This window comes from Dunckerocampus dactyliophorus, chromosome 3 (genome assembly GCF_027744805.1).
Source record: "Dunckerocampus dactyliophorus isolate RoL2022-P2 chromosome 3, RoL_Ddac_1.1, whole genome shotgun sequence".
In the NCBI taxonomy this organism is placed as follows: domain Eukaryota; kingdom Metazoa; phylum Chordata; class Actinopteri; order Syngnathiformes; family Syngnathidae; genus Dunckerocampus; species Dunckerocampus dactyliophorus.
Genome location: NC_072821.1, coordinates 12,201,626 through 12,226,088, shown reverse-complemented (window position 1 = coordinate 12,226,088; position 24,463 = coordinate 12,201,626). Strand labels below are relative to the sequence as shown.

The 24,463-nt window shown below is 40.3% G+C and overlaps 1 protein-coding gene across 4 annotated transcripts; it reads left to right on the top strand.

The window, feature by feature from the left end:
* The first annotated feature begins 323 nt into the window (after window positions 1-323).
* Window positions 324-23,275, top strand: cmtr2 (cap methyltransferase 2). 4 transcript variants are annotated; one of them, XM_054770204.1, is made up of 3 exons: window positions 324-442; window positions 7,099-8,370; window positions 10,217-23,275. In XM_054770204.1, exons 2-3 carry the CDS (start codon window positions 7,111-7,113, stop codon window positions 11,267-11,269), a joined length of 2,313 nt encoding a protein of 770 aa, XP_054626179.1. In that variant the 5' UTR covers window positions 324-442; window positions 7,099-7,110; the 3' UTR covers window positions 11,270-23,275. The 4 variants fall into 4 exon arrangements, with proteins under 4 accessions (XP_054626179.1, XP_054626176.1, XP_054626178.1 ...); XM_054770201.1 differs by lacking the exon at window positions 324-442 and adding an exon at window positions 6,368-6,390; XM_054770203.1 differs by lacking the exon at window positions 324-442 and adding an exon at window positions 6,375-6,394.
* Window positions 23,276-24,463: the final 1,188 nt, after the last annotated feature.

The following is a 24,463-nucleotide window of genomic DNA, read 5'->3' as shown; positions in this document are numbered from 1 at the left end:
AGAGAAGCTTTAACTTACAAGCATCAGCATGACTCATTTTTAATCCTTTTGGAAAAGTTAACTGAGATGTTCCACCCCGGAAAGTCATTAGTGTACACTGCTGTGCACAAGTCTAAGCTACCAGTGGCTTTGTTGTAGCAGTCATTTTGACATATCGCTTGATATGTGTTAAGATGCACTTTACTGTCTGTCATAAGCTATAACAGATGTATAGAAAGCATCCTTTACTGCAGTGATGTGATTCTAAGAGATAGGGCGAGGAGCTCAGTCATTCGGGAGGAGTTCAGAGAAGAGCTGCTGCTCCTTCACACTGAGAGGAGCCAGTTGAGGTGGCTCAGGCATTTAGACTCCTGGACGCTTCCCTAGTGAGGTGTTCCGGGGATGCCCAGCTGGAAGATTTGGCCGGAGACCGGAAAGTCTGGACTTCCCTACTGAGACCGAGGTAAGCAGAAGAAAATGGTTGGATGGATCGATGGATGGATGTACTATCATACGTACATGACAATGACAACATGATTACAGATGAGTCAATGGGGTTTGTTTACTTTGGAGATCAATACTGACCAATGTTTCCATGCCTCCCCATGACAGGTTGAATTTTAGTGTTGTTTTTTTCAATTTATACTTTATTTTTTGTTTTGAGTTCTTATTTTGGTTTTCTACTTCCTGGTTTGAACCATGGGTGGCAGCTTTGCTGCACCTGTTTTTCATTAGCAATCAGTGCCACTATTTAGGTTGTGTTGTCCCTTCTCTTTGGCCTTGTCCGTCTCTTCTGTTGGTTGCTGTTCATGCCCTTTCTATGCCACATGATTTATATGGTTTTCTGAACATAACATTGTTTGCCTGTGCCCTGACTTTTTGTGAGTTTGAGTTATGTCTTGTGCGTTTCCCTTTTACTTTGTGCAACAAACAACCTTTTTGACTGCACCCGGACATCATGTCTTTGCATTCTGGGGCAGTGCACTTTGCTCATAGAGGGAATCGTAAAACAATATAGTATTATACATCTGGCGATCCCTCATAGAAGGCATTCATTTGAGATATGTCACTCTATCTACTTTGTTGCAAATTTATTTTGGGCTCGTTAGGTCAAGGTCTTTCACCACGAAATAATAATTTAAAGCAGTTGAATAAGAAATTCTATATGATCTGCCTATTTAACCCTGCTGTGACCCTGACCTATGACCCTGATCTTGATGCTCAGACCTGTAAAAACATCTTAAATGAAACTAACTATGTGGTGAATATCAAGTAATTTTCTTTGATTGCTACATCATCATATGATGGCAAAATAAATATTTTAGCCTAAAGCCCTCGTCAATAGCTTTAATTTGAGGTATGACTCAATGTGTGGGTTGTTGCAAGTATATTTTTGTACTACTGTGGTAAACTTTGACCTTTAGATCAGGGGATTTCAAAGTGTGGCACAGTGAGCCTCCCCTCATAGAATTGTCGGAGATGAAATTCTCCACGTGTTCATTAATCTTCAGTTATGAGAAGGAAAGAAGACTCACACTCCCGATGAAGTTTATGAATGGTATTAAAATCAAATCAGACAGAATAGCATTTGCAGTTCGAAGCTCCGAACTATGTCTCTTCTCATGGAGGCCTGCAGCCACCCCACCGAAGGAAGAGGCACAGGTCCCGATCAATAGTCCCCTCTGCCTTTTTATAATTGTTTTCCTCAGACCATTGGCGTCAGTCTCTTCAAAGATAACTTTCTCCTGGATTCTTTGACGAAATTGTGTAGTAGGTACCTTCTCTGACTCTGTAACACTTTTCTTGCACAAACAGCACATACTTTCTCAGTCTGTCTCAAGGCTTACTGAGTTGTTTTTGTTCCAATATCTGGCTGCTGGTCCCGGCTGGCCTTCGCTGATTGTACACTGTGTGAGGTCGCACTATTTCTGTTTGACCTTTGACGTACTTAAACAGTTGTCCATCTAGTCAGCTAATTGTTTAATAAAGCATTATTTCCATAAACTACTTGTAATCACTCACTCAGTTAATTATAAAACACACACATATTTATACTGTACTTATATTAAGGCGCTCAGTTAACAATTCAATCAATAAACATCAATGCAAACAGTTATTCTAAAATCTACTAACAAGTTCATAAAACGATATTATCCTACAGAATACAGTACCGGATAATACAGTTGGGCCCTCCCCTACACCCAAAATACCTGGACTTTTCTGTTCATCCCAGACTCTGTTTTCTGTTTACTCTTTCAAGTTTCTTAAGGTGTCTCTTAATTGTCATGTTTGACATTGCCATCAGCTGGACCTTTTGATGGAGGCCAGGATACTTTGACATGTAATTAAAAATCCTGAAACACAGAACCAATGTGATATCAAGTGTTATGATGCTGACTTGTGAGTGAATGACAAGCAAGTGTTGTGGACAAACAAACCCCCAAATAGACGGAGCAACAAAAACCTTGCCTCGGTTGGACTTTGACGCGATTACAAACACAAACAGTGCAGCCTTGTGTACTGTATATCATCTGGAAGTATGAATGTCACAGGTGAATTAACAATAATCCAAGACTTTAAGAGTCAACCTAAAGTCTAATCAAACATCTGTTGAGATACTTCAATCAAAGTGGACGGACAGACAGGTCATTACCATCTCACTGCAGCAACCACTAAAAACCATCCTTCATTCTCTACATTAGATTATGTTTTCATTTTCCTTTGCAACATTCATTACAGCTCCGTCCCCTGTAGCTACTGCGTTTTCGAGAAATTACTCGTAATGTCCGCCTCTTGCGGTGCTAATTTGTGGCGCCGTGTCTCTTAAATGTTTAATTGTTCCTGATAAGCATGTCAGAAAAAGGGACTGGACTGTAATGGATGTGGCTGGAGTTCCTTCACTGTGTGGGTGTGTGAATGTGGTAAGTAAGGGTTTTATTAACCTTTCTGTATGTTGCATGCCTGACATTCCTGTGTATGTGTATCCATGTGACCTTTGTTTCTAAGCATCAAGGGTATGGCTGCTGGGCTGAGATCATCATGGATGCAGATAGGATGCGTCCATCATTCTGGGGCTGGCATTTATTGGAGTGCTGAGAGGTCTTTGACCTGTGGGGTGAAACTTGCATGGTAATGACTGCAGTGTCAATGAGCGCAGGTGAAGGAGGGACTTCTTTCACCTTGTATGTGCGAAGCATGATCAACTGATGCTACGTAAGACAACCACTGCTGTATTGTCTGTATTTTGTACACAGAAATGATACCCGTATAGAAGAAATTTAAATATTAGTCAATGACAACACAACTGAACAAATGAACCCTTTTATTAAGGGAGAAAAAATCAAAACCTACATGCCCCTGTGTGAAAAGGTGATTACCCCCCACTGTTAAACCATAACTGAGACTAATTGAGAACTATCAGTCTGGAAACGGCTATAAAGACATTTCTAAAGCTGTGGGACTCCAGTGAATCACAGTGAAAACCATTAGCCACAAATGGCGAAAACATAGAACAGTGGTGAACCTTCCCAGGAGTGTCCGGCCAACCAAAATTACCCCAAGAGTGCATCCAATAGGTCACAAAAGACCCCACAACAACATCCAAAGAACTGCAGGCCTCACTTTCCTCAGTTAAGTGTTTATGACTCCACCATAAGAAAGACACTGGACAAAAACGGCCTGCATGGCAGAGTTCCAAGACGAAAACCACTGGTGAACATAAAGGCTCATTTCAATTTTGCCAGAAAACATCCCCAAGACCTTTGGGAAAATACTCTGTGGTCTGACGAGACAAAAGTTTAACTTTTTGGAAGGTGTGGCAAAAAAGTAATGCCGCATTTCAGCTTCATACTGACAGTAAAGTATGGTGGTGGTAGTGTGATGGTCTGGGGCTTCAGGACCTGGAAGTCTTGCTGTGATAAATGGAAATATGAATTCTGTTGTCTACCAAAAAATCCTGAAGGTGAATGTCCGGCCATCTGTTTGTGACCTCAAGCTGAAACCACCTTGGGTTCTGTAGCAGGACAATGATCCAGAACACACCAGCAAGTCCGCCTCTGAATGGCTGAAGAAAAACAAAATGAAGACTTTGAAGTGGCCTTGTCAAAGTCCTGAACTGAATCCTATTGAGATGGTGTGGCAAAAAAAGGCGTTTCATGCTCGAAGACCATTCAATGTGGCTGAAATACAACAATTCTGCAAAGATGAGTGGGCCAAAATTTGCCACAGCGCTGTAAGAGACTCGCAGTTGTTGCTGCATGTAAGGGTGGCCCAACCACTTATTAGGTTTCGGGGACAATCACTTTTTCACACAGGGCTGTGTATGTTTTGATTTTTTTTCTTCCTGAATAATAATAATCCTTTAAAACTTCATTTTGTGTCCAGTCGTGTTGTCATTGACTAATATTTAAATTTTTGGATGATCTGAAACATTTTAGTGTGACAAACATGCAGAAAAATAAGAAACCAGGAAGGGGGCAAACACTTTTTTTACACCACTGTATATGTTGCCTCTGCGTTGTCTATGGTTGAAATGAAGCACAACAGTGTAGCTTTGGCGTAGCACTTTATTTTCAGTACCTGACAGTCAGCATAAAACAAATACTCCAGGCAAAATGTGGCCATGCAACGTGCCCCCTCTCTTGTGGAGATCAACAGCAACAGACAAGTATTTAAGGCACACCCCTTACTTATAGGCGGGAAGTGTCATGTCAATTAGTGGAGGGGTACATGCTGATATTAACGTTCCACATTTTGGCTCTACTTTAGGAGAACACATCAAGTATTATTATTTAACTTCCATGTTTTGTGTAATTATAATACAGGAAATAACAAAATACTTAACTGACCCTGTTACATACAGTATATGGAGGAGCTCCAATGGTTGCTATGTAGTAATAATCCACCACTGGCAGTGTAGTCGCTGGCTTTCCTCCTATTCCCAGAGCACATTTAATCTTTTTCATGGACAAGCATGACCTTTAAAACCTCAATCTCCAATATCACTTGTGATACACATATATAGAAATTCCTCACTCAAGATTAGTAGTCAGATTAAACAGTATACCATATATTTGTATAGAAGTGCCATGCAAGACTCTTGTATTAAACTCTGAGAGGTTCATTCACCTACATGTATGAGGCAATGCAGAATGGTGAATGCACAAAGTGCGTTGCCATCAACTGAAAACAGAAACTCCATAGAGCCTATCTGGAAAAGACTTGCATACACATAGCACAACATATGAAAACCACCATTACATATGAAGTAATTAATGTCTATTTCCTCCACAGTTTATGATACTGTATTTGTACAAAACTGGGTTTAGAAAAGGGACAACCAAGTGTACACATGAATATTACAAAAGGGTGCCACTGGTATAGCTTCAAATGGAAAGACAAAATGTTTACAGCCACCATTTTTGGAAATCCTAATTGCACCTGTATATCCCAGAGGTCCATTACTTATGAATAAGTCTCCCTCTGTGGGTGTCCTGCTTTTTGCTTTAAGCCCCCAAGTCCTCCATCTCTTACCAAAACCTAATTTACTCACATGCAGTACACTCTGTTGTGTGTCTATATAAGAAATAGCCCTGAAGCAGAGAAAATAAACATCTGTAATGCTCATTCTCTGCTTCACTATATCGCAAAAGTCAGTTTGCATCAGCTGACATGCTAGGGAGCTCTAATGATTATGTAACATGCTCACACAGATCAGCTCACAGTCTGTAAAGTTGCTCCCACAAGTCTACTCAGTCGAAAAACAGCACAGCCCAATCAGACAAAAGGCATCCAAACTAGAGCTCAACATATTGCACTATTTGTCTGACATACTGTAAACAATGTGATTTGTCAAAGTGACTTGACACCACAATGCAGTCAACATTTATGTAAATGAATCTACAAATTAGTGAAGTTCTGAAGACAAATGTCTGGGGACATATTTAAGAGGCGATAAACAAGCAGATGTGTAATTCATTTGGTGAATGTGAGTAAAACTGTTGTTGTGAAGCTGCTTCCAGCTTGATTGCATCTGACTACTAAAAAAATAGAAGATTTATGTGATATTCTTCAGTGATTACTTATAGTATAGTTTTTGCATTGACATGTGTTTTCTTTTCTTGTGTTCTATTACAATCTGATATTGGGCAATGATTTAAAGTGCCTGGTGTACACAATATTTAATACTATAACTCAAAAAATATACATGATCAAATCTGAATGGCTCTCTGTCAACACATGACAGAAACTGATATTTTATCATGGTCCTCTTTTTTGTACGAACTGCAAAAAAAGAGCTGAATTGTGCTTTACAAATGGACACGCCCACGAGGCGCTGGCCAACGCATGCGCGGGGCGTAAAGTTGATCACGTGACAGCGTGTCTTCCGGTTTTGTACCGCAGATGTGCCCGGTAGGTATCTATCAGCGAATTTACGATTGTTTACATCTCTACATAGTGTACACTTGACAAAAACATTGTTCTGAAGACCTTGATTCAAACTACTAGGTCGGAAAGTCTTAAATGATTTGTTTAGCTGTTTAAATAGTCCGACATTGAGGCGCTATCTGCTATGTTTGTACATAATATAGGTTTGCCAACTCCCTGAATAACAAACAAGGGACACCCTGTTGGCAGCGCCGGTGTCGTCACGCAGATTGTCTTCACACCTACTGGCGAGGTTATTTTTTTTGTCTCTTTTTTTTGTGTGAAACGACTACACCATTTGATTCGAACCTGAATTTATCTAGATGCATATTTGATGATGATACATGGAGTAATAGGAACACAGTACAACAAATTGCTCAATAATTTATTTTTAAATACAAAATGACAAAGTTAAATGAATAAAATAACGTCTAAAACGATGTCTTTCTTAAATGGTAATTTCTCCTGCCTAATGTCACACAATAAAAAGAAATTAATACAGTTTAATTCATACATATATACTGTACACACACACAGACACAGGCGGGGTACAGCCTGGATTGGTCACCAGTCAATCACATGGCACATACAGACAGATCACCATTCACATTCACACTGAAATATATTCCATGTCATATAGTTTTCATCTTATCATCTCTATTGTACTGTAACAATCCTGTTGTTCTCACACAGTTGGTGAAGAGGATGAACTCTGGCAATGGCACCAGGAAGAAAGTTGGCAGGCAGCAACAGCATCAAGCGAGCAACATGATGGCTTGTGATGCTAAAACACTGACTGAAATTAAAGGTTTATTCAGCAAATTTAGAACCTATGTCAAACCATCCAATGGTGAGTGGTGCATTCCAAATATCAGTGTTGCCCTCAGACATTCTTCAAAAGATCAAAATTGCCGCCTTCAAGCCCTTAAGGTGTCACTTAATGCTGTGAAGAACCAGCTCAGTGATAAGAACATCCAAGTGTGGCATCAGCACACCAACTCCACCAACCGGGCTGGGAAGGTCATCGCTGCAGTACGCTCCGCTGCCAACGCAGAAATCTGCACTCAGGCATGGTGTAAGTTCTATGAGATCCTTGGAACCTTCAGTCCTCTTCCTGAGGTGGCACTCCACTCTGGGGAGCTAAACACGGTTCACCTGTGTGAAGCACCTGGGGCTTTCATAAGTGCCCTGAACCACTACATCAAAACCAGCGAGGCCACACGCTACTGTGATTGGAGCTGGGGTGCCAACACGCTCAACCCATACCATGAGGCCAACGCCGGAAGCACGACCATCGTAGATGATCGCTTAATCGCCAACACTCTACCATGGTGGTTCTTTGGCTCAGATAACACGGGCGACATCATGGTCCAGAAGCACCTCCTGGAGTTGCAGACATTTGTTGCAAACATGCGCAGAGTTGATCTGGTAACGGCAGATGGTAGTATTGACTGTCAAGAGAATCCCGATGAGCAAGAGGCACTGGTGGCACCTCTGCATTACTGCGAGGTCACTGCCGCTTTGCTGCTCCTGAGCCCCTGTGGCTCCTTTGTGCTTAAAATGTTCACCCTGTACGAACACTCTTCCATCTGCTTGCTCTATTTACTCAACTGCTGTTTCCGCTCTGTCAGCATCTTCAAACCTGCTACGAGCAAAGCCGGGAACTCAGAGGTTTACATTGTTTGCCTCGACTACAACAACAAGGAAGCTGTGAGGCCCCTGCTCTCCAAACTGATTCGGAATTACGGACCATATCTGGCGGAAAGGGACGCGCTCTTCCCAGAATCCTCAATCCCAACGTCATTCGTCTCACAGCATGAGGAGCTGTGCCTGTACTTTCACACTCTGCAGGTGGATACCATCACAGAAAACTTGAGGTTGTTTGAAGGAATGAGCGCAGAGCAGAGGGGGAGGCTCGATTACATCAGGGATTGTACGGCTCAAGAATACCTGCAACGATTCCAGGTAAGAAGTCTCAAAATGTTTACTAAGTTCCCCATTACTGCCTACATTTGTTTGCCTTTGACAGTATCAATCAAAAGTGAATATTATTACTGCCATAAATTGATAGTTAGAAGTGGTGTCCGGATATTTATATCGGATAGTAGTACAATATTGGCCAAAAAAGATTGTATCGGCCTGCATCTAAAATGTCTGATATTGGCATGGCAATAAAAATAGTCCATTCCACTCGCCGCACCGGCACTTCTATTCAGAATGCAGTGCACCATGAGATCACAACAGCGCTTTATTGCATGCTTAGCAAGCAAAGAGCAGGAGTGATGTCAGCCATGTGGTAGTTTTTTATTGTTCAAAACTGAAAAAGCAGCTGCAGCTAAGTGCAAAACCCGTGGTGGCACAGAATCAGATAACACCACAGCTTCCTGAAACACCCCGTGCTGTTTGCGACATTTGCAATGAATGAGAAACTCCCACGGGAAGGCAAAAAAATCATTGCTGTAACAGAAAAGACCCAGCCCATGTCGAAGGTGAGTAATATCGGGTTTAAAAAGCTTCATTGAGCACCTTGAGCCTTGCTGCCTATTGTCGATATAACAATACACCAGATGCATCAGGAAGTAAATGGGTCAATTATTCTCACTCCTACTGTTACTGACTCTTCTCTGTTTGAGTAATATGACTTGATGAAGCCTTTTCTAACATTCCACTAAACAAGTGATAAAAGTATGTATGATTTGTGCTTATATGGAATCGATATCAGTATCGGCTTATATTCAAAGCTGCAATATCAGAATCGTACCGGAAGTAAAAAAGTTGTATCGGGACACCCAGAATAGTTAGACCCATTTAAATAAGATCAGTACTTAGAAAATAGAATATGCAGAAGATAGAAAATACAGTACCAGTCAAATATTTGGACACACGTTTTCTGTTAATATCATGAGCTACTTTTTGAATACAGTAATATTTTTATCATAACAGCTACAGTAAGTTTGTATCTCTACCTCTCTACGCTACCTGGACATAACTCAAAAAGTTTGGGAGAAAATTTGGTGTATCACTTGATATTAACCAACCGTCTATCCATTTTCTATGTCCTCACTTGCTGGAGCCTACCCCAGCTGTCTTTAGGCGAGGGGTACAACCTGCACTGGTCACCAGCCAATCGTATGGCATTGATATGTACCAATGAAATGTTAATTTACCTTTCATGGTGAATGGGGTCCAGAATTTGGTATCATGTATTTTTTTAAACCGTGGCTATAACTGAAAATGTGAAAGATAACTGTAGCTGAAGCAACGTGATTTAATACTCCAGATACAACAGTACAATCGGCCCTCGTTTATCACAGTTAACTGGTTCCAGACCTGAAAATGAATTTCCGTGAAGTAGGATTCAATATTAATAAATTGAATATTTTTGTAGTTTGAGCATTGAAAACCTGTTTATGACTTTCTAAATATGGTTTTTAACATTATTAGAGCCCTGCAGACATGAAATAACACCCAATAGTCACCTGTACACTCCTATTATTCTTTGTTTACACCACATTGCACAGATTATGGGATCACTGCAGGGACATAAGAGACGGCCGCCGCTAGCATAGCAAGCCACCAAGCTAACTAGTTAGCCTCTCCAATTTATGTATTCTAAACTTAAGTGTTACAAACAGCAATCATGAATTAATTATTTTTTTTAAAAACTGCAGTAGAATGAGGGAGCAATGTTTGAACTGCGATGTAAGGACGGATGACTATATTTCTATTCAGCATACAGTATGTGTCACGGTTTGCTGTAGATGTTCACTGCCAATCCAACGTTGATGTCACGAGGTGTCTGTGTGCTCAGGTTACTTTCCTCCCTCGGAGTCGATGGATCTCCCGTAACGCCATCAGCCCTGCCTGCTGCCGCGTCTCTGCAGGCCGCCCTCTGGGACAGAAGAAGCAAACAGGCTCCTTCAATGAGCGGCGGGAATTGCAATCCCTGAGCTGGAAGGAGCGCGTGGAGAAGGGTTGCCATGCCAGCTGGATACAGCAACATAGCAGTGCAATCGATGGGGCGGCTTGTGTGCTGCAAGGACCCCTGGTCGGCTATCATGTGGATTCCTGGTACGTTATCGTGGGTGCTGCACTGCCCGCGGTCAAAAACTCTCCATTCTGTGCTGCAGTCTTGTTAAATCACTTGAATGAAACTCAGGTGGCTTCATCTGAGAACTTAGCAGCGGACTTGAATCAGCTGTCTCCCTGTGAGTCATGCCGCGTGTTTAGTGCCACCTCCATTTTGTCGGACACGGCAAGTCTTTACAGTGACAGTGAAAGGAACAAAAAGAAAAGGCAGTGTCTGGTATTTGGCAGCCGCTCGGTGTGGGAAGCTTGTGGTAGCTGTAATGGGGATTTAGTCCTAATGTTTCCATCGGAGTGTTGTAATCCTGAAGGAGGCTGTGGCATGCTGCACGATGCGGAGCCACAGTACCAGCATCAGCTTGTGAACTGCATTGTATTGTCACTGCAGAGGCTGACGTCTGGGGATGCACTGCTACTGCCTATGTCGTCTGCACTCACCCGTGTCTCGGCTGCACTTGTGTTCTGCTTGCACGCCTGTTTTCGCTCCGTGACATTCAGGTCCCCGCCCCCCTCAGGCCTGGTCGGAGCAGTCCTTGTGTGCGTCGGCTTTTGCCCTCAAGCTGCAAGCCAAATACTCCCCGTACTGACTGATGTCCAGAACTGTATTAGTGGGCTGCTAAAAGGAGACGATACAGGTCAAAGTCAGTCTGAGTGTGACACACAGGTGCTCCAATTTGTGCCCATGGAGGAGATGCTCATGGGAGGATTGACTGACTTCTTGTGGACAATGAACTCTGAAATCATTCGACACAGGCTGCATTTGCTCATGCAGGCATAGGACGGACCATAAGAAGCCTTATTTTATATTATATTTTAATTTGGGATCACAAAATATTTGCAGAGAGAGGTTTAGCTCATAATCCAGATACAGTGAAACCTCTGGGGTCAAAAACAATTCATTATGGGGCACTGGATATCCTTCATATAATAATAGTGAAAATAGACTTAATCTGTTCCAGAGTTAAACTGTTGCCATAATAAAACCTTTTTTAAATGTACAATCAATGTTTTAAGTTACATTTTCACATTCTTTACAGTAAAAAAAAAAAAAAAAAGTGAAAATTAGAATTGCAACGATCAAACAGCCACCGATCAGTATCAGACGTTTTCCGTTAAAAAACCCACGATTGGCACCGGTAAATGCCTTTCAACGCCGATCACCTGTGGCTAGTACTATTGCAGGCCGTAGTGATCCATGCGTGCAGCGTAGTGTCTTGCCCTAACTAAATTCTTGGGCAGTGTCCTCCACCCACTTTCCTTCACACTGCGCAAAAAAACCCCAAAACAAACCCCACAAAATAGAAATAAAATGTTCAAAAAGGGACCCAGTAATGAGTAGCTGCATCATTCTTGTTAATCACCTCAAAAATTGCTTTAGGCATGCCAGTGCCCATTTTTGTAAATTGTCCCTTGCCATCCATCGCCAAATGTTCTTATTTGGATTTTGATCAGGTGAACATGCACGATGGTCCAAAAGAGTGAAGTTGTCAGGCGAGCATTCTGAGCAGCATTGTCCTGCTGAAAATCCCAGTCATTACCACACAGACGAGGGCCTCCGGTCATGAGGGAACCCCCTGTGACATCCCCACATAGCCATCTGCCATTTGACGCCCCTGCACAACCTAAAGCGCCACTGTTCCATTGAAGGAAAAAGCACCCCAGATCATGATGGCGCCCTCTCTAATGTGCCGTGTGGAAAACATCTCAGATGGCATCTCCTTGTCATGCCAGTATTGTTGGAAGCCATCAGGACTGTCAAGGTTACATTTTTTTCTTGACAGAGAATAAAACCTTCTTCCACCACTCAATGTCCCATTTATGGGGCTCTTGCGCAAATTCCAAACTGGGATTTTTGTGCCGTTGAACGAGACGAGGCCTTTGAAGACGCTTTTTATTGTTAAAACACTTGAGATGCCAGATGGCAGTCTGGTGGTTATTGGACTGCACTCTCCACCAGTAACAACCTTCATTTGGTATGAGGATCGTCCCGTGTCTTGACAGACAGCCAATCGGATTTTCCACTTCAGGGCTGGTGGCATTTTTGTGGGTCTACCACTTGACTTTTTTGTTCCATAACCCTCAGGATCTTTGAAGAAGTTTCAAATGACTGTCTTACTGCGTCCAACCTCAGCAGCAATGGCACACTGCGAGAGGTCTTGCTTATGCAGCTCAACAATCTGACCGCATTCAAAGAGAAAGATTTTTTGCCTTTGCCATCAAGAGATCATGACCGTGTGAATACCTGACAGAAAATGACACTGAATCCACATTTTTGCCAAGATTTTGGCTTTTAAAGGCTGTGGTCTTAAACTCTGATCAGCTGATGAACAGTCTTTCACTTTAATGCTTGTTTGTTTAGGTACTTATTTTTTTTTTGTCTCACTCCCAGTTCTTCTTTTTGTATTTTGAAGCTGTACTAAGAACCTCCTTAAGATGTATGTATATAGTGTATGTGTGTGTGCTATACTGCAATTTAAATAAATACATGATAAATTCTAACTAAATAAGAATAGCACCACAAACCCAGCTACTGGCATGCAATTGCAAGCAACGTTGTGTGCGTGCGTGTGTGCATATGTTAAAAGTTTCTTTCATCAGAACTCATGCGCAACTCTAATCACTGAGGGTTTTTAGGGGAGATTTAAATAAACAAAAGTCCCTGATGCTGAATGCAGAGCCTCCTGTCAGTCACAGATGGTTAGTAAGCTACTGCGGCCTACCCTGTAGTGGTACTTGTCTCCAGCAATGCGTTATTTTGTCCCACGCCGCGCTGGAGCTTTTTGTCTTTTGGCTATCGTATTGCTTGGCAACGGGTTTACCAATTAATTCCTTTCTGATAAACTTCTTCTATCTTTAAAGAAGTAGTAATGTTGCAGGGTTAGTTTGCTTGCTTGTGCATATCAAATGATGAAATTCTCGATTAAATTCTCTGCACACTACACAAAAGCCTACTGTATAATTTGTCTCAATAATGCCCCCGGGATCTTTACTCTTTCGACATTATGGATTAGAGTTGAAAACTGGATCTCGGTGCAAACAAAAAAAAAATAAAATTGAATCAACCTCACTAATCTGACACCTCTTCTATGCACCCAAACAAACCACTCAGATGAATAGAAATGGTTTAGGAGATTTAGCTTTAGGCAAGCGAATAGAGAAGCATTAAATAATCATTGTTTATAAAAAGCTGACAGGAGAAATTTGATTTGAGTTTGTTCCAGACCATGGATTTAATCATTCATCAGTGTACTAGTCTTCCTGCCCCTGTAACATTTTCATTGGATGCTTGAATTGTGAAGGATAGACAAACCATACACTGTAAAAACTATATTTGAAGAAAGTATAAAAGTCCCATTTTAAGCAACCATTACTTATTTTTTTTCCTAAAAAGAAAAAACATGGTAGGTTAATTGGCCACTCTAGAAATTGTAAGAAAATAAAATAATCTTCCTACATTTTTAGAATATAAAAAAATGTTTTGCTTAAATCTAGCCTCATAAGAGCAAATTTTATCTCAGTTTTAGAATCTTATAAGAGCATTTGGCTTACTTCTTACCTTGTAATAAGAACATTTTACTTAAATCTAGCTATGTGAGTAAGAACAACTTGCTTATTTTAGGACTCATTATACTCTTAAAAGTCACAAGACAAATATTCTAGTTATAAGAATTGTAGCCAAGCAAATTTTGCTTACCCCATTGACATAATTTTTTGCTTAAAATAAGAAAAGTTGTCTCATTTTAATATAATTTGGGCTTCTTTCAAGTATAGCTGTTTTTGCAGTTTCTTAGTTCTGTGACGGAAATGAATATTATAATATATTGATGAGATGAAGGACACACGTTTTGAATGACAAAGTGACTCTGTTTCAAATTTGACGTAATACAAAACATCCATTGCTGACTTCAGGCAGGCAGCCAATCGCAGGGCACATACAGACAAAGAAGCATTCACACCCACAGACAATTTATAATCTCTAATTAAGTGAACATGCTTGTTTTTGGAGTGTGGGAGGAAGCCGGAATACCCCCAAAAATCCACACATGCATGGGGAGGACATGCAAACTCTACACAGAGATGTTACAGAGATTTGAACCATGAATCTCCTGACTTTGAGACCAACATGCTAACCACTCGATCACCATGCAGCCTGGAGACACTATTATGTTAAAATAAATGACTTACAACCACAATTATGATTATGAAACTGCAAAAAAAGGATCACGCAAACAGAGCGACATGAGATCAGTCTTTGTATCAGAAAAAAACATATGAGGTTGGTAACATCTGGCGTGGTAGACACGCACAATACTTTTACATTAAAAACAGAGTTGTAAATTAAATGGAATGTTAATATTTTAATCTGTGTTAGCAGGCCCACTGACACTTTCACTTAAAGCCACAGTAAGGAAAGATTTTTTTGTGCCAGGGCTTCCTCTATAGAGAAGATTAGAACGTTGTTAGGTGTGGGGTTGACAGGCCGTGTGCTAGCATTAACTTGAACTAACTTGTGCATCAAACAAATATGCACATTAGCACTCAGTAACATCATCAAACCTTACTTTTATGCATTCCCACACACTATCAGAATTTGGGAACAAATATGAGGTGAAAGAAGCACAGGAAAAGTCTATCTGTGCAGCATCAGGGAAAGTTAGCACATGCACACAACTATGGTGCATTCAAGGACCGTCGAAATGCAACGAAACGAAACATCATAATCGTGCAAAAACGGTGGGATTTCTAACTGTATATTATTAAAATAATAGCCCTTATGTCCCAAATTGTGATGCATTTACAATAAACTTTGATGTAGTTATTTACAAAATTATTATTTTTTAAAGTCTTTTTTCTTTTCATTTTTTATCATTGCACCTGAAAGGAAAAGGCTTCTTGAGGCGTCATCTGTACTTCTGTGAAGAAAGTGTCGGACGTTTCGCTCCTCATCCGAAGAGCTTCGTCAGCGAACTAATAAGTGCTGGTAGCTTAGGCCTTAAATACCGTAACAGTGGGCGGAATTGGTGTGCCAACACCCTCCTCCTATTGGTTCGTTACACTAAGCCTGGGCGGAGTAGTGGTATAATCCTATCCTGTTATTAACACCTCCGATAAAAGGGGAAGTGTCGCTCCCTGAATAGGGTATGAACGACTCTGATCCTGGCTCGTTAGCATCTATTGTTCTGGCTCGGCCCTGGCTTCACCTCATTTGCAAGACTAAGAGCTGTGGGTTTTGGTCTCAGTAACCTGCTGAACACAGGGTCCAAATTAAACCTCAAACCACCATTCCGATTCAATGATGGGTTCTGTTGTTTGACAAAAATGGCTTCCTTTACTCCTCTTTCAAACCATCTGTTTTCTTTGGCCAAAATCTTTACCTCGCTGTCCTGAAAAGAGTGATTGGTAGCTTTCAGGTGTAGATGTACTGCTGATTGAGGACCACTAGAATTGTCCCTGCGATGTTGATAAAGCCTTTTTTGGAGCATTTGCTTAGTTTCCCCAATGTAGTGCTCTTTGCATTCCTCATCTTTACAGTGGATGGAATAGACCACATTGCTTTGTTTCTGGTTTGGAGTCTTGTCTTTAGGATGCACTAATTTTTGTCTCAAGGTATTTACTGGTTTGAAATAGGTAGGAATTTTGTGTTGCCATAAGATCCTCTGGAGTTTTTCGGAGACCCCCGCTACATAAGGGACTACCACTCCTCTCCTTTTTACTTCTGTGGGCTTTTGGGTTTCTTTCCCTACTCTCTTCTTTTGACATTTGTTAAAAGCCCACCGTGGGTACCCACAGGTTGAGAGCGCTCTCTGGACATGTTGTGTCTCCTTTTTCTTTCCCTCAGCACTAGTTGGTATTTGTTCCGCTCTATGTTGGAGGGTCCTAATAACCCCTAGTTTATGTTGTAGTGGATGGTTTGATTCAAAAAGCAGGTATTGGTCAGTGTGTGTGGCCTTTCTAAAGACCTCTGTAAGTAGCTGTCTGTCCTTTCCTATAATTACCTTGCAGTCTAAGAAGGCTAGTTGGTTTTCTTTAGTGTCCTCGCAAGTAAATTTAATATTGGTGTCCACCGCATTGATGTGATCTGTGAAAGACTGAATTTCTTGTTTTTTGATTATGACAAAGGTGTCATCCACGTATCTAAACCAGTGCCTTGGTTTTGTCCCTGAGAAGGATGTGAGAGCCTGTTTCTCCATCTCTTCCATGTACAGATTCGCCACTATGGGTGAGACTGGTGAGCCCATAGCACAACCATGAATTTGTCTGTAGAATTTCCCTCTAAACTGAAAATATGTGGTGTTAAGGCAAATTTCCAGTAATTGGCAGATTCGGCCACTACCCAAAGCTCATGACCATAGTTGAGGGTAGGAACGTAGATCAACTGGTAAATTGAGAGCTTTGCTCAGCTCAGCTCCCTCTTCACCACAACGGACCAATGCAGAGCCCGCATCACTGAGCAGATGCTGCACCAGTCCGCATGTCAATCTCGCGTTCCATCCTTCCCCCGCTCATGAACAAGATCCCGAGGTACTTAAACTCCTCCACTTGAGGCAGGACATCCCCAACTCACTAGATAGCACGCCACCCTTTTCTGCACAATAATTATTTTCATGCATTATCTAAATTTGTGGACTTTTGTAGTACTTTTAAATTATTGCTGTACTGTATATTTTAGTTTAGTTTTCAGTGCATGTTGGTCCTGCGTAGGACTAGGCCTACATTTTTTTTTTTTTTTTGCAGCGGAGGTCCACATCCCTTGAAAAATAGTTCAATTCATTCTTGTGTTTAACTTTTTATACTGTTTTATGTCCAGCAAATTTCCTGAATATGAAGGTAAAATTACTACATATTGTTACTTTAATGATATCAGATGAAGCTCAGCTATTTTCTGCAGTGTTGGGCAAAATGTCATAATGGAAGATGCTAAAAAAAACATAGATAAGAATTAGTGCTTTAGAGACATAATCCAAAGAAACGATAATGGTTTTGCTGCTGAATCATCTGTGATAACACAGTCCTGCATATCAACCTGCAGATAATGTTAAAGTCATCCTTTTGTTCTTTACATTTCCATGTTAATCCTTAAAGACTCCATCATAAAAATAAGTAGATGTGCAATTTTCAATACAGTTAACCATTGTAAATGTGATATGTTTAAAAGGGACAACATTCTTGGAATTCTAAGACTGTGTGGCTACGACTTATTGTCTATAAGAAAAAATTAAAAAGTCACCCAAGGGGAAAATAGGAATATGGGGTCATAAATCTGTCAATGTGGCTGGTGTTTTCTCTTCATAAACTACAACAAGCAATTAACCCCTGACATCTGACCAGAACTGGAGTGTCGATTGGTTGAAAGATTGCGGTTTAGTTCCTGTTTTTACAGCTGTATTTGTGATCTCTGTATGTAAATCACGTTGGACGATCCCTGATTTAATGCCATGGTCTCTGGGTTTGTCTTCATAAAATGCTAATGAGTTTCACTTCTGTGAAGAGATGAACCAGCAGGAACGATGTGTCACGAAATGGGACCGACAAACTCTGTCATACTGTATGTTCCTCATGTCTGACGCTAACTAAATATATGGGCCATTAAGTCAGCTGTCTGAATGATGTAGAAGGCTTGACGGGAAAAATTGCAGCTGTCTAAAGAAATATTTAGATCATTACAGACAATGTGCTATATTACATGTTACCAGCAACACAGCCCTCCATGTAATGGTGCTACTTATCATTATTTGCTACTCGTCCTCGAGGAAAAATTCAGTTTACTATCTTGAGTTTTACCACAGCCAAGCGTGACGACAAATCGTATTATTTGAGTGCTGTTTGTTTGTCAATTAGCAGGATCTGGCAAAAACTACACACCCCGTTTCCATGCGACATTGTGGAGGGGGGACACAATTTTGCCAAGCAAAAAAAAAAATTGCATTTTTGTGCAAAACCTGATATAAATGCACATGGAAGTTACTTGTTTTGGCATATGCATGTATAAGACTTATCTCTGTGTCGATTTTTAATGTTCTCCCCGTGCGTGGATTTTCTTCGGGTACCCTGTTTCCTCTCACATTCCAAAAACATCCATGCTAGGTTAATTGGTGACTCTAAATTGTCCATAGGTATGAATGTGAGTGTGAATGGTTGTTTTTATATATGTGCCCTGTGATTGGCTAGCGACTAGTTCAGGGTGTACCCCGCCTCTCGCCCAAAGTCAGCTGGGATAGGCTCCAGCATACCCACGCGACCCTAATGAGGATAAGCGGCATAGAAAATGATGAATGGATGTATTAGACTTCAAGACTCCATGCCAACACAAAACAAATAACTTTAATTGATCTTTTGTAGCTGTTAACAAAATCAAACAATATTTTCTTTTTATAGCCATAGATCAAATTAGAAGTCTTCCAGTAAATAAATTTGGTCCAAATAATGTTATTTTTTCCAATTAAACATTTGGCCATAACAAACTAAGAACCATACTGTATTACTTTGTCAAACAAATCATGATGATGGTAACAACTGAGGAGGCGTGGTCCTCATTTTACAGACTTAAGGCAAGGAATATACACCTCTAGAGATGTAGCCACTCATAATATACAGTACATGTTTTGCATGTTTGTCACACTTAAATGTTTCAGATCATCAAACTAATTTAAATATTAGTCAATGACAACACAACTGAACACAAAATGCTGTTTTGAAATGAAACTTTTTATTATGAAGGGAGAAGAAAAATCCAAACCTACATGCCCCTGTGTGAAAAAGTGATTTCCCCCCGAGTCCTAATAACTAGTTGGGCCACCCTTTGCAGCAACAACTGCAATCAAGCGTTTGTCTCTTACAGCGCTGTGGAGGAATTTTGGCCCACTCATCTTTGCAGAATTGTTGTAATTCAGCCACATTGGAGAAAAATAAAACAGAATACATAATAATAATAATACATAATAAAGTAGTAAGTGCACTCCTGTCCAGTCACTTATAACGATCACTGATAACACGATCGCTTATAACTTGGACTGTATTAAGAAATGTATAATTGTGACATTAATTTTATATCATGATGATGAAACTCAGCAAACTTGAATTATGACTCAGCTTCAAAATGTTTGAAAGTACCTCATTCACATGCCCATTATATTGATATGCTTATTGTTATGTTTTCTGTCCATGCTGGTAATTTTACTACTTAATATATTTGTTAATCATGGTGGCAGCCATTCCTGTGATTGCGGACCTTTAGGCTTCTTAAAGGTCCTCCTCCCCACTCCTCGCATTTTGCCGCCTTAGGAGCTCTGTCTTAGAATCCGAGGAATTCTAAGATTTTCTAAGAGCGATGTCACTAAGAAGCTGTTTTAGCCTTAGGATGCTTTATGAATATGTATTTTCTGTATGATTGTCGGAAATGGGATATGGAAGAACTGATAACATTTTGGGTGTGATCCAGATCACTGGATGCAGTAATTTTTTAAAGGGTTCTTTAACATTGCGAGATAGGACCATTTTTGGCATTTGTGCATATAACTCCACAAAATATGGTCCGAGCACTTGAAGGAAAACATACAGGATACGTTTCCAACAGGTTCTACAAAATATCAAAGACTGATCCAAAAAATATTAGATTATCATTTTGGTGTGAATCAGCGGAGGTTTGCGCTCTCAGAGTGCTTCTCTAGTTAATTAATTTTTTTAGAACTGCGGTAGAGTTAAGGAGAGATATTCGATGTAGCGAGGGACGACTGTATGTCACTTCGTTGACTTTGCTGTGACTTCGTGGCTGCTTTTCTTGTAATCTGGTTCCCCAAACGTATCCTTGTGACATCCAGAACACTCACTGGGGGATGTATCAGAATCACAAATTCATTTGACTCGTATTGTATAGTTGATTATTTATCTATGACAGCAGTATGACAATGTTTTATTAAGTGAGTACTTCCATTTTGTTTGTTTTTTTTCTAACTTTTTTTGGAGTCATGAGCACTTTCAGTAAAAATACCTGAATTTGCTAATTTACCAATCAAATAAGAGAGTAATAAAATCCACTTTGTGTCAAAAAGGTATTTATGACATGTCTTGATTGATTTATGACCCCCTGTCATAAAAGTTTATGACATGCCCCTCCCCCCACCCCCCCCCCACCCCCCAACATCAAAGCGTTTTCACACCTATGTGACGAAGATCAAAGCGTTTTCACACCTACGTGACATGTTTATGACAGGGCAATAAAACAATAAAAGTTTATGACGGGCCAATAAAACAATAAAACATCAAAGTGTTTTCACACCTATGTGTCAGGGATCAAAGCATCAGGAAGCAATAAAATTTTATGGCATACCAATAAAACAATAAAAGTTTATGGCATACCAATAAAACAATAAAAGTTTATGGCATACCAATAAAGCAATAAAACAATAAAACATCAAAGCATCAGGAAGCGGACATGCGGAAGTCATAAACGGACATCTGGAAGCCATAAACTATGAAAGAAGTTTCACACCTATGTGTCAGGGGTCAAAGCATCAGGAAGCGGACATGCGGAAGTCATAAAACAAACAAACAATCATAAAATCATTCCCACGTGACTGTGTTTTCTTCCGGCTGCGTGTGGGGGAAGCCCCCATTCCCATACCCCTCCTTTCCTAACGACCCCCCCTCCACCCCCACCACCCCCAAGACATCCTCCGGCCTTATCTGGGTGTGTCTCAGCATGTGTGACTGGGGCCCCCAATACCGCCCCCGCCGGCCTGTCTGTGTGTCAGGTTGTGTCTCAAACATGTAGTTTTCTCATTGAAACAATACAAGTAATACTGCTAAAACAGTCAAAACATTGCATCCTGAGCTCACACGTCCCCATTCAAACCATTTCAATCAGCCAATTGCAAAGACAGTCAAAACACTGAAAAGACTTTTTTTCCACATTCTCATTGAAACAATAGAAATAATACTGCTAAAACAGTCAAAACATTACAACCTTAGCTCACACGTCCCCATTCAAACCATTTAAATCCGCCATTTGCAAAGACAGTCAAAACACTGATCAAAACAACAGTCAAAACACTGAAAACACTTTTTTACCATAGCCTCATTGAAACAATACAAGTAATACTGCTAAAACAGTCAAAACATTACAACCTTAGCTCACACGTCCCCATTCAAACCATTTCAATCAGCCAATTGCAAAGACAGTCAAAACACTGATCAAAACAACAGTCAAAACACTGAAAACACTTTTTACCATAGTCTCATTGAAACAATAGAAATAATACTGCTAAAACATTCAACACATTGCATCCTTAGATACCAGTCTTTCTACTATAGCTATTTTGTTAAAAATTATATTTTCTTAAAAAATATCATGATTACCTGTCAGCCGTCCATCCACCAGCCTTGTTTCTTCAATAGCAAAGTACAAATGACCCATCTAGGCCACTCCCTCCTACATCTAGAACACTCCTCCCAACCGGCCGATAAAGGTCATGGGCTGAGGAGGTGGGGGTAAAGGAAGGAGGCGTGACTTTGTTATTTACTTCAGAACGTGAGTAATATCTTAAAGGGCGTTGATGGGCGTGGCGAACGTGTTGGGGGTGTGGAAATGTGTGAGATGTCTTATATAACGAGGGGTGTTTGAGTCAAACTATGAGTGATTGTTCGAAAAAAAATGGCGGTGTTCAGGAAAAAGAGTCTGCATCTTGACGGGGGACGCCTGGTGGTTTGTGAGTTTAGAGGCATGGGAGTAGTTCCCTTTGTGGATATATACAGTCATGAATATATGGAACCAGAGGTTACGCAGCTGAGAATCTATTCTACTGAATTTGAAAAACTGAAGAGCTCCATTCAAGATTTCATCGTTTACATGCAACATGTGCACGACCAAGGGGATGTAGGACTTACGAGAATGTTGCCAAGTGTAGCGGTGAGAACGGATTCGCTACTGCGTGAAGAGGGTGGATCTTTTCTCGTCGATTGTTCGAGATCACACATCTGGCTGCTGGTCAGATATGCCACCTCTGCTGCTAATACTGCCAGACCAAGGACAGTTCTGGAGAAAGAGCGGGATTTCCCAATTCACCTTGCGTTCAAGGCGGTTGACTTCCCAAAGCTGGCTGATCTCTTGAAAGAAATTAGTTTGTTTTTCACTCAAGACAGTGTGAAGCGGAGGCATGCCCTGCTGGGGAAGAGGTTAACCACTCGAGCTGAAGACAGTGTTGGAAGACAGAAGATGACTAGTGATAAGAGGCGAATAAATCCGATCACCGTTTTTGACAGAGAACTGGAGGTTGATGGTTTGGTCGGAAGAGGGCCTGTTTGTGAATTAGAGACTGATTCCGTGTGATTCTATCACACATGCTGGGCTCCACCTTCTACAAAGACCTACCAGAGCCCAGCCTACCAGTACCGCCTCCCACAACCATCGTCTCTTTGGGCGAGAGGCCTACAATATCCTGCAGACTGTGTACGGATTTTATCAAGCCTAGAATTAACATCCCTGCGTGCTTTTCTCTATGTAAATGTTGATCATTCAGTTTTATATCAAGGTTTAATGCTTATTAAGTAAATAAAATATACATTTGAATGTGGTGTTGTGTATTTTTTTTTTTTGCCTCTCCCACCCCCCTGATCGTGTGTGCGTGCGTGCGTGCGTGCGTGCGTGCGTGTGTGTGTTAAAGTGTTACTTTTATTTATTTATTTCAAACGCAGTACCAGTATACTGCAAGTACCCAAATACAAGAATGTACTATATTTTATTTATTTATTTATTTCAAACGCAGTACCAGTATACTGCAAGTACCCAAATACAAGAATGTACTATATTCAATTTATTTATTTATTTCAAACGCAGTACCAGTATACTGCAAGTACCCAAATACAAGAATGTACTATATTTTATTTATTTATTTATTTCAAACGCAGTACCAGTATACTGCAAGCATCCAAATACAAGAATGTACTATATTTTATTTATTTATTTATTTCAAACGCAGTACCAGTATACTGCAAGTACCCAAATACAAGAATGTACTATATTTTATTTATTTATTTATTTCAAACGCAGTACCAGTATACTGCAAGTACCCAAATACAAGAATGTACTATATTCAATTTATTTATTTATTTCAAACGCAGTACCAGTATACTGCAAGTACCCAAATACAAGAATGTACTATATTTTATTTATTTATTTATTTCAAACGCAGTACCAGTATACTGCAAGTACCCAAATACAAGAATGTACTATATTTTATTTATTTATTTATTTCAAACGCAGTACCAGTATACTGCAAGTACCCAAATACAAGAATGTACTATATTTTATTTATTTATTTATTTCAAACGCAGTACCAGTATACTGCAAGTACCCAAATACAAGAATGTACTATATTTTATTTATTTATTTATTTCAAACGCAGTACCAGTATACTGCAAGTACCCAAATACAAGAATGTACTATATTTTATTTATTTATTTATTTCAAACGCAGTACCAGTATACTGCAAGTACCCAAATACAAGAATGTACTATATTTTATTTATTTATTTATTTCAAACGCAGTACCAGTATACTGCAAGTACCCAAATACAAGAATGTACTATATTCTATTGATTTATTTATTTCAAACGCAGTACCAGTATACAGCAAGTACCCAAATACAAGAATGTACTATATTCTATTTATTTATTTTGAAACGCATCAGGCTTTGCCCCCTTTACCTAGTCTTTGTGAAGCTTTGATCAACAGGGCTCCTCTTGGAACTTCTTCTCCTGGCTTGTTTGTCATGAATGAACATCCTGACTCGGGTCCATTTGGTGTGACTTCTCTCGGGAGTCCATCCTGGCCGCATCTCCATTTGGTCTGCTTTCTTATGTTAAAATGTTTTGCATCTCAGCATGATGTATTGGACTTGTAGAGCTTTCCTCACACAGCCATGCTATCCCTGCAGCGTCTTATCTTTTAATCAGCACTCTAGTGTTATGAAGGACTA

Coding starts and splice junctions, on each gene's coding strand:
- cmtr2 (XM_054770201.1), top strand. Junction 8,371..10,216: donor AATACCTGCAACGATTCCAG/GTAAGAAGTCTC, acceptor CTGTGTGCTCAG/GTTACTTTCCTCCCTCGGAG.